Genomic DNA, 13,579 nt, shown 5'->3' with positions numbered 1-13,579 from the left:
CCAAGAAATCAATCATCATAGCATACTGAAGTGGTGATTTGAAGACTCCTTGCATGTAGATACTTATATTCAGACATGATCTACACCTCTAGTATCAAAGAAACCTGTTAGCACTTAGAGAAGTACTTTCTAGACAGAAACTTGCTAAGAGAGAAATAGCCCACCAGATCCTTTAAATGGCTGAAGGCGGGCAGGCCTCAACTCCTCTGCCTGTGCTGTGAAACAGTGAGCTACGCTGACACGTCTGCACAACTTCTAACCGGGGCTGGCCAGCACAACATACAGAGAGAGGTATTCCAGACTCATCTTATCCATATGCACAGACATGTTCAAAGACAACAAAGGGAAAACACTCTAGATCTATAACTATTTTCAAATATGCACTTATACAGCACCTAGCATAACTGGCCAGGATCTATAAATACAATTGAAGTGCTAGAACAGTACAAGTAATAACAAGAGGTTAACGTCTTGTTTTGTGCATGCTAGGTTGATTGAAAGCCAACAAAATAACAGGTACATTAACTATCAAACTCTCTCAGACTTTATAAGCACAATCCAGAATCCTCCAATAAAGTACAAAGTCAAACATCTAGAAAAGTGTTAGTCAGCAAGGACATCCTTAAATAGTATCTGTATCAAGCCGGAAGAAATACACTCTAGAAAGTGAGTTTGCAATTGCCATACCTAAACAGGACAGGGTAAGGATCATCCCTTTCTGGAGGGCCTGTAATGCGTGCCATGGTTGGGAACGATTTCACAGGTGGCTGAATCATTGTATGAGGAGCAGTTTCCATCAAATGGAAGATTTCTTCAAGAAGACTAACAAGTTTTTCCATTTCTCCTTCGCTTATATTAGAAGATTCCAAAAGATGATCCATGTCCATAGGAGCCTCCACATCATTCTCATACTCTTGGTTGGTTCTTTCAAGTCCTGACATGTCCTGGTCCTGTTCTGGCTCCGTGTGATTAGGAAGAGAAGGAGTGTTCTCTGCTAACTGGTCGACCGCCTTTTTAATATCTGACAAAATCTCATAGAAGTGACATTTCTGGAGAATTGCAGAACCAGCAGTTACTACTCTCACAGTCTGATCCAACAGTATGAGTTCCAGGAGTTTCTGATAACCACTTTTTTCATGTACATCAACGCCACCCCTTAGAAACATTTCCATTCCCTCAGTCATACTAATAACACTATCCAAAGCTTTAAAAGCATTAAGTTTAAGGGAGGATGATACATGATCTGCAAACAACAGTTCAAATAACACATTAATAACTCCTGCCTGCAAGAGTGCTGTTATTCCTTGAGTCCCACATTCTCCTAACGACGATACCAATTTTGTCCCAGCTTTGAGTTGTCGGACATTCAAAGCAATGGGCTGTTTGAGAGCTACCTGAAGGTTTAAAGCTTGCAGGGTCCAGTCTACTAGCTGGGTAATATAGTCTTGCTTTGCGTCTTTCACCTGCAGGTAACTCAATCCTTTTACTATTAAACTCGGAACTTCTTCTAATGCAGTGACCCACTTTGCACCCCTTTCCTCTTGATATAATTCCAACAGTTCAGTTAATTTAACTGAGGCTTCCACTGCCCCTGAATTTTCTTTTTCTGGGTCTTGGTCCTTTATTTTACCAACTTCGTTTTCAAATACAGTCTTGTAAGGGCAGCTGAAGTATAGAAGAGGTCCAAGCTCCCTTTCGAAAGGTTCGTATGTCACAGGAGGCACAGATGCCAGATCCTCAGGAGTATATTCAATATCGAAGCTTGGATATTTAAATGTTTCACGTTCCAGATCAGCAATTCCATCTTCATCACTTGAAATCTGCTCATATCCATCATCTCCTAAAAAGAAAACGATTCAGTTATGAAATAAAGTGGATTATGGATAAATCAGTTCATGATTGCCAAGTATCTGCTCAAAATAGAAAAGGAGTAATTTATTTAATACAAATGTTACTGGTTAGAGAACGATCACACACTAACATACAGAAAGCTTTCTCTCTCCAGATAAAAGAGAAAGCCCAGTTGACAGATTTTTTATATAACAATACAGACATTTAAAAAAATGTATAAAGCAAAAAGTTTAACTCAGCTATTATAAAACTTCTAGCCTGAAATTTTACACAGGCATGAGCATGAACTTTAAGTAATACAAGAAGATGACTACTGATACTATTGCATAAACAACTTTGATTTTTAATTCAGAAATAATTTCTTTCACCACTTTCCTACATTTTTAAGCAAAAAAAGATAACAAGATCGAATGTTCACTCTCACCTATAAAAGCTGTACCTATTTTCCTCTACAGAAAGTAACAGGAAGATTTACTATAAAGGAATAAATATTACACAGCAAAATACTGTTCTCGAGATAGCAGAACCATAAATGAGGCAGACGATGATGCAATGACCAAGGGAAAAAGACCCAGTTCTTTTCAGGCCTAGTCATCATAATGGTACTGCCATCAAAATTTCATAAACTTAATCTTTTTCCTTCACTTCACTTACCTTCACCTTCTTCCTCCTCTTCACCCTCTTCTTCATCTTCATCTTCCTCCTCCTCTTCCTCTTCCTCATCAGCAATACTCTCTACCGTATGCCCATCATCATCATCATCATCATCCTCCTCCTCAACATCCACATCATCTTCATCTTCTCCTTCTTCTGGTTGATCTTCCTCCACTTCTCCATCGTCAGAATACTGGCTTTCTTGATGAATGGATGTTCGATCAGGAGAAATGGGCTCAAAGTAATCCTCCCTATGGTCCACATCGTCTTCTTTTTCCCCAACCACTAAAAATATATACAAAGTTTAGAAATAAGAGTACTTCTCCAAAATCCAATGCTCAATAATACATCTTAGAATTTTGCATTACGCACAGTGGAGATACAAAAAAAAAGCATCTTGAAGAAAATCTTCAGGTGATTTGACTGAACACAAACAAAAATCATTTAGTTCGGTAAGACTATAAAGAAACATGTAGAGTTCTTGGCACTTTTAACCCATACAGAGGCCAGAGAACTCAGCAGATGCTGCAGAGGGATGGAGAAGGGCAACAAATACCAGAGTCAACAGAACATTCATACAAAATATGAGCCGCATGTTCAAGCAGTGTATTGGTCAACAGCTGATATTCTCAAATCTGCTAACTTTTAAATTAATACAATTTAACATAGCCAACAGATTTTCTTTCAAACCCCTTTCCTAAAACTGAATCTGTCCAGCAGGAGCAACAGCAGACAGAAAACTTCACACCAGGCAGGAACACAGAATTCAGCCTCCACTAAGCAGCGATGTGCAGCAGATAAAATACAGTCTGTTCTCATTATACCTGACACTGGCATAGGTTCATCCTCATCATCATCAGGAGGAGGAGGACCCGGAGGTGTCCTTGGTCCCCTAGGTTGTGGTCTTGGAGGGCTGCCATTAAACTGGTCTTCTTTCTCTCCATCAACTACATTTATTGTGGAAATAAAAACTTGCATTTAATGGAATTGCAGCAATAGAAGCAGGAAATTTTAGTTTTTCAGTGTGCTACTTTTGACTACGGAACACCTTAATTTCCCAGCTATTAATTAATCTGTATTCTGCATTTGCAGTATGTGAGGCAGTTATCTGAAGTCACTTTTGATGTAAACAAAAACTACATTAATATGCAAGCTTATTAATACCATTGATGTTTTGTTAACATAATATTGGGTTAAAATTAAAATGGATGATTGCCATTTTTGGCTTTGACACTAGCAATACTGTAACTCTACCAATAATATCTGAGTTACCTTAAAAAAAAAGTTTACATTTTAATCAACTGGTTTTTACAGTTTACGATTGTTTTTTACTACACAGAGTATTAAAATTTTGCATCCCAATAGCCGTACCTTGAACAAGACAGTTCCAATTTTAAATCTAAAACCAAAACTGAAACAGAAACTTGCTCATGGATTCTATTCATGGCCATTTTAATATCAATGCAAGTAACCCGCCCTCAAAAAAGCACTAGAGAAGGATCTACTTAAAACCATTCAATACAAATCTAAAACAAAATACAAAACTAAAGGACAAAGACATAAAGCTAGAAAAATACAGCCACTGAAACCTGAAACATGAAAGAATTTTTTGTTTCTTTGTTTTTAAGATGGGATACTGTAATGTTGATTCTTTAAAAAAAAAAAAATGTGCATGTTTTCTCACAAGGCTTACCATGTTTTGGGTTTCTTTTCAAACCAGGCTGTTGCTGGGGAGGTGGTGGCGGAGGTGGGGGTGGAGGAGGTGACTCTCTCTCATGACTTACTACCCTGTCAACTGAGCCATATATCGCCAAAGTCAGACAGTTGTACCACCCTCTTAGAACCAATCCATCCGTGTTGACCTGGGTTTTTTAAAAAAGAAAAAGCACTTAAAAACAACACAAGACAACTTCAGAAAAGTTATTTTAATATCACTGTATCAGTATCTGCATAAAAGCAGGAAAGGAGAACTGAACATTAAAGTATCTCTTCACCTCACATTTTGAAAACCGAGAAAACTTTGAATATATCAATCATTGCAACAAATAAATGATCTTTCTCTAAAAGCATTCAATTCCTTGCAATATATTGCCTAATCTACTACACCTATTAATGAAAAAAAAATGGGTCACACGAACACTGATCTGAATGAAATAAGCCCAAACAGAACTGAAAATGACGTGCTTAGCTGTGGCCTGCAGCCACAATGTTCTGATTCATCTTTGCTCATAAGTAGTGCATAGTTCTGTTGGTAATCTCCACAGGAACTGTCAAGCAATCTTCTACAACTCATGCCATTATAAATGCAGACTCTAAACTAATGAGCATCTGAACTACAGGCAGGTTTTAGAACGAGATCCTACACAGTAAATGCTTTACACAATGCTAACGCACCACACACAATCATATTTATACCTAAATGACAGACATGTAGAAAATGAGGTTTAAATGACATTGCATTACCTTTGCATTGGGTCTGAAAATAATTGAAGTGTTTTCATCATATTCAAGGCTGTTAAGTAAAACACACAAAGTTATTTTTCCATTAATATAAAGCATGTCTACAGCAATGAAACACACCAGTACTAAACACATAAGCCAATAATAAAACACTGAATAAATACATGCTCTTAAAAACAAGAGTGCAAAATCACTTATTTCTACAAAATACTTTTCATTAATATATATGGGCTCTGTAAATTTAGAAATACCAGAACCTTCTCCTCTTTTAAGCATGAACTTCTGTCCTCCTACATAGATTGAAGGAAAAGGGCAAGAATATGAACTAGCAAAAACCAGACCAAACACGAAAATTGTGGGAGATACAGATTTTCTATTGTGCATTTTCTGCACTAAAAAAAATTCTCAGGAAGAAACGGCAGATAATGAAGTCATGCATGAATCTTGGAAGTACTTACCTCCCCAGCCTATCAAAAACAGGGGCACTTGGCTTGCTGACATTGTTGAAAAACAAGTCCAGTTGAAATGTATGTGGGGATGTCTCTCTGGAAACAGAACAGAAGTAAAAATTAAACCCTTCGAGCTCCTTATCAGAGTAAGTAGGACTAACAAGGGAAAAAAAACACTTCAAATTATACTGTTTAAATAATTCCTAAAAATAATTACAAGTTCAGCAGACACATAAACGCACTTTACCTTTTTATATAGGAGGTTCTATTGAGATTTACAAGTTCAAGAAAAAATGACAGGAAGGTGTTCCTGAATTAGACACTTAATATCTTTCACTTACCCATAAGCCCTATTGTCAGGCAAACTTGTGTGAGCTCTCACTCCTGGAGGAATGACACGTACTTCATTTATGTAAACCACGCATGGAAAACGAACTACATCTATATTGGTACTTTGCTACAAAACAAAGAATAAAGAAAGTCTAAGAAATGTAAAATAGAAACAACATAATGTATTCGTATTCTTTATTAACCAAATTAAGGTTGCAATCCTACTAATTACAAAATTCAATTATGCAAAATGTTAAATACCATTAAACTCAAGATATAGATTATTTACATTATTAGTTCCCTTTATTTGCAAGAATTTTTTAAACGGCAACAAGTTTTTCTCTAACAGAATGTATCTGGATAAGGGCAAAATCTGGAACTTAAATTATTAAGAAAAACTGAGTATATCATTCCCTTTTAATGAAATATATCAAGTTTATAACTAACAAAAAAAGAAAACGCATGTTTTAACTTTAAATACTGGCAAATGTTATAGTTCAAATGTAATATTAGAAATAATAATGATATTATAAATGTTCTGCTAGACCTGTACAAAAATTCTATACTGTGCTTATTTCTCCAATTTTGCCACAACATTTGAAAACTTTTTGCAAATATCATTTCTGTTTACAACACAGAAATAGCAAGTAAAGAAATGTTATGCTCCAGCAGTCCTAAAAGATGTCTGAGCAAACTAGGAAGTAATCATAAAGTCACAGTGACTTCCCATGTAGCAGCCACCAAATTAATGCTGAAAGTCTCCTCTCACTAGATTCACCATATTAGGTCTTATTATATTTATACATCATCTCTATCATATATACACTCACAAAATAGTAAACATAGATCAACTATATTGAGCGGGAGCGTTGATCTGCTTGAGGGTAGAAAGGCTTTGCAGAGGGATCTGGACAGGCTGGATCCAGGGGCTGAGGCCAATGGTATGAGGTTCAACAAGGCCAAGTGCCGGGTCTTGCACTTGGGTCACGACAACCCCATGCAGCGCTACAGGCTTGGGGAAGAGTGGCTGGAAAACCAACCGGCAGAAAAGCACCTGGGGGTGTTGGTCGACAGACAGCTGAGCATGAGCCAGCAGTGTGCCCAGGTGGCCAAGGCGGCCAACAACAGCCTGGCTTGTATCAGGAATAGTGTGGCCAGCAGGACTAGGGAAGTGATCATCCCCCTGTACTCGACACTGGTAAGGCCCCACCTCGAGTACTGTGGCCAGTTTTGGGCCCCTCACTACAAGGAAGACATTGAGGTGCTGGAGTGGGTCCAGAGAGGGGCAATGAAGCTGGTGAGGGGTCTGGAGCACAAGTCTTCTGAGGAGCAGCTGAGGAAACCGGGGTTGTTTAGCCTGGAGAAAAGGAGGCTGAGGGGAGACCTTATCGCTCTCTACAACTACCTGAAAGGAGGTTGTAGCGAGGTGGGAGTTGGTCTCTTCTCCCAAGTAACAAGCGATAGGACAAGAGGAAACAGTCTCAAGTTGCGCCAGGGGAGGTTTTGATTGGATATTAGCAAAAAATTTCTTCACAGAAAGGGTTTTCAAGCACTGGATTAAGCTGCCCAGGGAAGTAGTTGGGTCACCATCTCTGGAGGTATTTAAAAGACAGGCAGACGTGGTGCTTAGGGACATGGTTTAGTGGTGGTTTTGGCAGTTTTAGTTTCACGGTTGGATTCGATCTTAAAGGTCCCTTCCAACCTAGATGATTCTATATGTCCAACTGTAAGCATATAAAGACTTTCTTGAACAGAAGCTCAGAATCACGTTTCTCACTGAATGTTTCCAATTAGCAAATTGGATTAGCAAAGACTGCACGAGCAAAAAGAAAAAAAAAAAAAACAAACCAAAACTAAACAACCGATGCGTCTCCCAAAATAATTAAAAAATGAAAACTAAAAACCAAATTGATCTGCAGTCAAAAATCATATAACTTTGACCGCAATCAGAAAGCAAATGAAACCTCAAAATTACCAGCATAAGGCAAGAAAGTACTAAGATTTTTAGAAAGCTAATAAACAAAGAAATGGACACAAGTAAAGTTTTAAAAAGAATAAGTGCATGCTTTTGGGCACATATTACTGTAATTTAATATGAAATCTATGCACACATCCTTTAGCACACAGATATAACATCTCACCCTAAGGGCTGATGTCTTACGAGCAGGATGGTAGAACAAAAAGAACCATACTGTGTCAGGAAGCACAGCTTTATTAACAGGAATGAGGTGACTGTAGCCTGAGAGGAGTGAGGGCTGTGGGAGCTCTTTGCTTTGCCTTTAAAAAACGTGTATGCATCATGTGGGAGACTCAGATTTCTGGAGGAAGGGCTGCTGCTGAGGAGGCGGCATCCCGAGCAGCAATGTCCAAAGAAAGACCAATTCCTGCTTAAATGATATGGGATTATGTCCCGATAGCCATGTATCAACATCATCAGGATGGCAAGTGAATCTAATCCACCCTCCCTCCAAAAAATTTTAAAAAATAACTACATCAGAACTGCTTAACACATTAAACTGCATAGCTAAGCCAAATAAATAATTTAATTAGAAAACTGAGAAGTACTTTTCAAGAACCGCAAGTTCCAAGGCAAGACTCATGATCCACTTAGCTGAAGAATTAGTATAACATAAAGAAGGCTTTTCTGCAACATGTAAAATACATTTTGATTTTTTATTTAATAAAAATTCAATATGATTCCAGTTTGGAAAATGTCACTGGTGAGAATGAAAGTGTCAGAAAACATTACACACAATTAAAAATGTTCAATAAGAGAACATACTGTCCTGGAGTGGAACAGAATCACAGAATAGTTCAGGTTGGAAGGGACCTCAAAGATCATCTAGTTCCACCCGCCATGGGCAGGGACACCTCCCACCAGACCAGGCTGCTCAAAGCCCCATCCAGCCTGGCCTTGAACACTTCCAGGGATGGGGCACTGACAACTGCCCTGGGCAACCTGTTCCAGTGCCTCACCACCCTTACAGTAAAGAATTTCTTCCTGATATCCAATCTAAATCTACCCTCTTTCAGTTTGAGGCCATTAACCCGTGTCCTATCATAACACTCCCTGATAAAAGAGTCCCTCCCCATCTTTCCTGTAGGCCCCCTTTAGGTACTGGAAGGCCCCTATAAGGTCTGCTCAGAGCCTTCTCTTCTCCAAGCTGAACAGCCCCAACTCTCTCAGCCTGTCCTCATAGCAGAGGTGCTCCAGCCCTCTGATCATCTTTGTGGCCCTCTGTTGGGCCTGTTCCAACAGGCCCGTGTCCTTGTTGTGTTGAGCACTCCAGAGCTGGACACAGTACTCCAGGTGGGGTCTCACCAGAGCGGAGTAGAGGGGCAGAATCATCTCCCTCGACCTGCTGGCCATGCTTCTTCTGATGCAGTCCAGGATGCGGTTGGCTTTCTGGGCTGCAAGTGCGCATTGCCTGCTCATGTTGAGCTTCTCACCCACCAGCACCCCCAAGTCCTTCTCCTCAGGGCTGCTCCACCCAACAACAGGAGTGGCTAGTGTTTCCTACTCAGGGGAACAGCAGTGGCTAGCATTTCCTGTCCCCAAATATGCCTTAAATAGTAGAATTAAAAACACATTTGGGTGTCCCTGATTCTTGCAGCTAGAAACAACTCCAGAAAAACTTCCTGTTTGTTTTTAATCGCAGCATCAGCTCAGAATACTTCATTTTCTTTCCCTAACGCCTGTCCATGAACATAGTTGAGATACTCCATGGTTCTATAACATCTTTCTCAGGTTACACTACGTTCTTCACTTTCCCTCAATGGTCCCCTTCTTCCTCCCTGAACAGCACACAACAGGTTGAGCCCTGGGCAAACCTGCGGTCACACAAGCAGCTTCAAGGATGCTCAGAATCACAACAGCCTCGAAGTGAAATATCTGCACGATCTCCCACTGCTAAAGCAAGATAAAAATACTAATTTTGTTCATGATGCACATCAACTGTATAAATCTAAAGGAATATCTCACATACGCATAAATACCCCTCCTCCTCATTAGCTATAGAAAAACACTAGGTATCTCACGAGCGGCTGGGTATGACTCTCTTCCTGACTTCCTCCCCAATGGGCTTCTGGAACGAGTTTTAACGATTTTGTTTCCTAGCCTCTCCTCCCCGTTACCTCTAAACCCTCGCCCCTCTCCCACCGCCGTGCCCTCCCTCAGCCCCCTGCCCGCGGCACCCCGGGCCGCCAGCACAGCACTGGGCTGGGCGCACCGCGGGGCCCAGCGCCGCGCCCCGAGCAAGGCTTCGGGGGCAAGGCGAGGAGGGACCGGAGATCCCCCCCCGGCTCGGCGGGCACCTGGCTGGGGCCTGCTCCCTCCCGCCCGACCACCCGCTGAGGCGAGGGCCGCCACCGGGGCCTACCCCAGCCCCACTCGCCCCAGCCCCACTCCACGCCCCACAGCCCGGAGAGGCGGCGAGAAGAAGGAAGATGAGGAGAAGCGGCGGCCCGCAAAGCCCCCGCCACGTTACCTCCGCGCTCGGGTGCTTGAACGTATCTAAAAACAGCAGCTCGGTTGCCGTGTCCACCGCCATCTTGGCGCGGCCCGGGGGGAAGGGCTTCCGGGCGGCGGCGCGAGCGCTTCCGGGACGCCGCCGTGCGTGCCCGGCAGTGGGCGGGGCGGCGGCGCGAGGGGACCGTCGGTGCGCGAAGGCGACCGTTGCTCCGCTGCCCTCAGCGCCGTGAGGCGGGGCAGAGCCGGGGCAGGCGGGCGTCGGGCGAGGCCCCGGACCTGCCTTCCCCGCGGCTCCCCGGCTAGGCTGAGCGCACCGGACCAGAGCAAAGGCCCGGGGAAGGAGAGCGGGGGAGGCCGGGCGGGGTTTCCCCCCTCAGCCGCGGCCTGCGTAACGGAGGGAAAGCTGCGGGTCGGTGGGCGGCGGGAGCGGGGTCGCTGCAGGTTGAGATTGTGAGATGCGGGGGAAGGGGGGCTGCCCCCTGCGGTGCCCCCGCTCTCTGGAGACTCAGCCCGCTGGGCATTGCCGTGGACTTGGTTGGGCGCCGCTGCGGTCTGCTCCACACCTCGCTTCTGCTTGATTTTAAAAGATTCAGCTCCGGCTCAACGCTGACTAAATTCGGTCCTGCATGGGAAATTTCCTTTGCAGCCATTCCGTGTTTAAAACTCACTCTTTTCGGATGTAAGAAACTGCCGCTTCTCTCAAGTACATGTAGAACAATTCCTTGCAACCTTTCTGCAGCTCCTGATGTTCTTGCTTAGCATCCAGTGCCCTTCTGCAACAGCAACTAAGTTGTACATGCATTAGAGACACCATGAAGCCAAAGTGAGCCCGTGGCCAGGAGAATGATGTGAAATTGATCTTGCGCAAGAGTTGTGTGGTTACACAAGGTTGTGTACAAGCTCTACATCTATAACAGTAAAACTGTGCCATGTACCTTCAGAGGAAGTCTGGAAAAGGATGTGTAACGTCTCTGAACTGCCAGCTGGAGCCCCAGCCACATATACGTGCTTTCCTTAATGGTGATAATTACAACTTCTGAGCGTCTTGTTTCTAGAACAGCTTCTTAATGAAATGAGCTGGTTTGTGTGCACACCAGGAATTGGCAAGTCCCTCCTTTGTTTTCATAGCTAGTCTTGCTGCTCTTTCAGTGCTCCAGAGTTTAATTTGCTCCAGGAGTAGCAGTCCTCTAGGTTGGACTTCAAGAGAAAACGTTGCATCGGTTTAACCAAGGGTGTGGTTCCATTTATCCATTTTCAGTGGTGAAACTAGTTCAGGAAGTTCCTGTCCCCCCCCCCGCACTGCGTGTTGGGGAGCTGAGCCACAACGTGCAGGTCTACAACCAGTTTTATTGGCACACCTGAAGAGGTGTTGCATGGCAGTGCAGGGGAGACTCATCGACTCGAATTGCCTTTGCATCCACTGAAAGCGTGGTACTGCCTCTTTATACTATTTCAACAGATGTAGTTAAAATACTGCAAATCCCATCACAGAAGTATTTCAGAATTTGAGAATCAAGGGTCCTCTTTGGCCAAGCTGGCAGATTTGGCTGCTCTTATTCTTGCCCCGAGCTGGGACCTTGTCTTGTCCTGATGGATAAACAGATCTAAACTCCTGGAGTTAAATATAATTTTTTTATGCAGAAAACCAAAAAACTTTATATGTGTTTTGCTAAAGTAGCACAATGCCTTACAGCTATTTGTGACACTTGCCATGGCTTATTTCGGTTATGTTTATGGGCTCTTAGGAGACTTCTAGGCGAGTAGCTTTGCAGATCTACTCCAAACATGGGCATAGTTATACGAACCATTGTGCTGGAGGAACACAATCCCAATCAGAATGCAGTCACTTCTCTCCTGGGATGGCCTGGAACAGTATTGCAACCAGGTCATCTAGCAGGAGCAGCTTCAGTAACTAGCAGGGGAATTCCAGCCCTGCGTTTTTATCTGCAGTGGCTCGGTTGCTGCCGGTAACAGCTACGGCTGTGGATGTGAGGGGAATCAGCTTTGCAGGATTAAATTCAGATGGCTCTGAATGCAGTGTCATTGATTTCAGCATATGGCTGGGCTGACAAGTCAGTGGCATTTCTTTGCTGCAAGGTAAAGCAGAAATGTTTGAGTGTCACACCCAGTTGCACAATTTCAGGGAACAGTTTGGGTATCGGGAGAGAGATCAGGAGAGTAACTGATGAAAGTGGAGAAAAGAGAATTTGTGTAGCAGCAGCAATTATCTTAGAGAGATTAAAAAAAACAGTTGGTGGTAATGATTCACGCATTCCAACAAAATGATACAGCTCTGCTGATTCTCCCATTCCAGTTGTAAAACTTTGATATTCTGAAAGAAAACACGAACACTGATGGGGAAGAGTGATACAGATGGGAGACCTGACATGGACCAAAGTTCTGTGCAGGAAAAAGATAACAGAGTTACAGGTGGTGCTGGGGTAAATTGAAGACCCTTCTGTAGAAGACTAAAGCAGGGTGGGAGATGCAGAACTGAAAGGGCTGTGGGAAAACCTGCAGACAGTGAGGTGTGCAAAATCACAGCTTTGTACAAAATAAACTGGAAGAAAGGGGGTCGATGAGCGAGAGGAGGAAGCTTCAGGAACATGGGGGAAATAAATAAGAGGGCACACATGGCTGTTGCTGTTGGTCAGGGGTTGGTATTGAGACCAGCTCCTTGGCATAATGGAAGGTGTCAGTAGTTTCAGAAATGTCCTAAAACAGAAAGTGGCACAAAAGGTGGTGGGAAACCAGAACTAATAAATAAAGGAGAGAGAAACAGTTACACTGAGACTGGCAAAGGGGCTGGAAATTAGACAGATGGACAGCAGGCAGGAAACAGAAGGAATATCAGAGGAGAGAAATACAGCAACAAGGTGGTGGGAGGAGCCTTGAGAGGTGGTCATGCCCCAAAGTGCCCTAGTATGTTCCTGTAGGTAACAACACTGATGTCATCTGGAAGGTGACACTTCATGCAAAGACTATGCTTAACCCGGCCCGGGGATAAGGAACAGCCAGGGAGAAGCAGCTGCAACAGGAGTACACAAACACCAGGAGCCCGGGCAACACAACACAGGAACCTGAACGACTGGTGCGTGTTGTCAGACCAGATACTGCAGGCATGAAAGAGAGAGGGCGGAATGGGAACTGTGACTGGGAAACAGGCATTTTAGGGAATGTGTTACCCAAGAAAGAGAAAAATAAAAGGTAATGGCACTACAGTAGCAATTAGCAGGGAGCAGCTTCCAAAATAAATAACTAAATAAAACATGGATTAATCAAGAACGCAGAAGATGTAATGGGAATTAAAAATACTTTTAGGGTACACCTTGACCTATGAAAGGGGTTACTATACGTAATGGCA

The 13,579-nt window shown here is 43.0% G+C and overlaps 1 protein-coding gene across 1 annotated transcript in view; it reads right to left on the bottom strand.

Moving 5' to 3' along the window:
- The window catches only part of VIRMA (vir like m6A methyltransferase associated), a 28,517-nt gene extending 18,181 nt beyond the window's left edge, over positions 1 to 10,336 (bottom strand). The window contains exons 1-8 of the mRNA XM_054193615.1: positions 10,232 to 10,336; positions 5,756 to 5,871; positions 5,424 to 5,510; positions 4,969 to 5,017; positions 4,199 to 4,367; positions 3,330 to 3,452; positions 2,506 to 2,790; positions 688 to 1,840 (exon numbers count right to left, since the gene is read on the bottom strand). Coding sequence (XP_054049590.1) covers positions 688 to 1,840; positions 2,506 to 2,790; positions 3,330 to 3,452; positions 4,199 to 4,367; positions 4,969 to 5,017; positions 5,424 to 5,510; positions 5,756 to 5,871; positions 10,232 to 10,294 — 2,045 coding nt within the window. The 5' untranslated portion in view covers positions 10,295 to 10,336. The remainder of the gene's footprint in view (positions 1 to 687; positions 1,841 to 2,505; positions 2,791 to 3,329; positions 3,453 to 4,198; positions 4,368 to 4,968; positions 5,018 to 5,423; positions 5,511 to 5,755; positions 5,872 to 10,231) is intronic.
- Positions 10,337 to 13,579: the final 3,243 nt, after the last annotated feature.

The sequence above is a fragment of the Rissa tridactyla genome, chromosome 2, assembly GCF_028500815.1.
Source record: "Rissa tridactyla isolate bRisTri1 chromosome 2, bRisTri1.patW.cur.20221130, whole genome shotgun sequence".
NCBI lineage: Eukaryota > Metazoa > Chordata > Aves > Charadriiformes > Laridae > Rissa > Rissa tridactyla.
The sequence above is the reverse complement of the archived record's forward strand: the minus strand, read 5'-3'. Positions and strand labels throughout refer to the sequence as shown.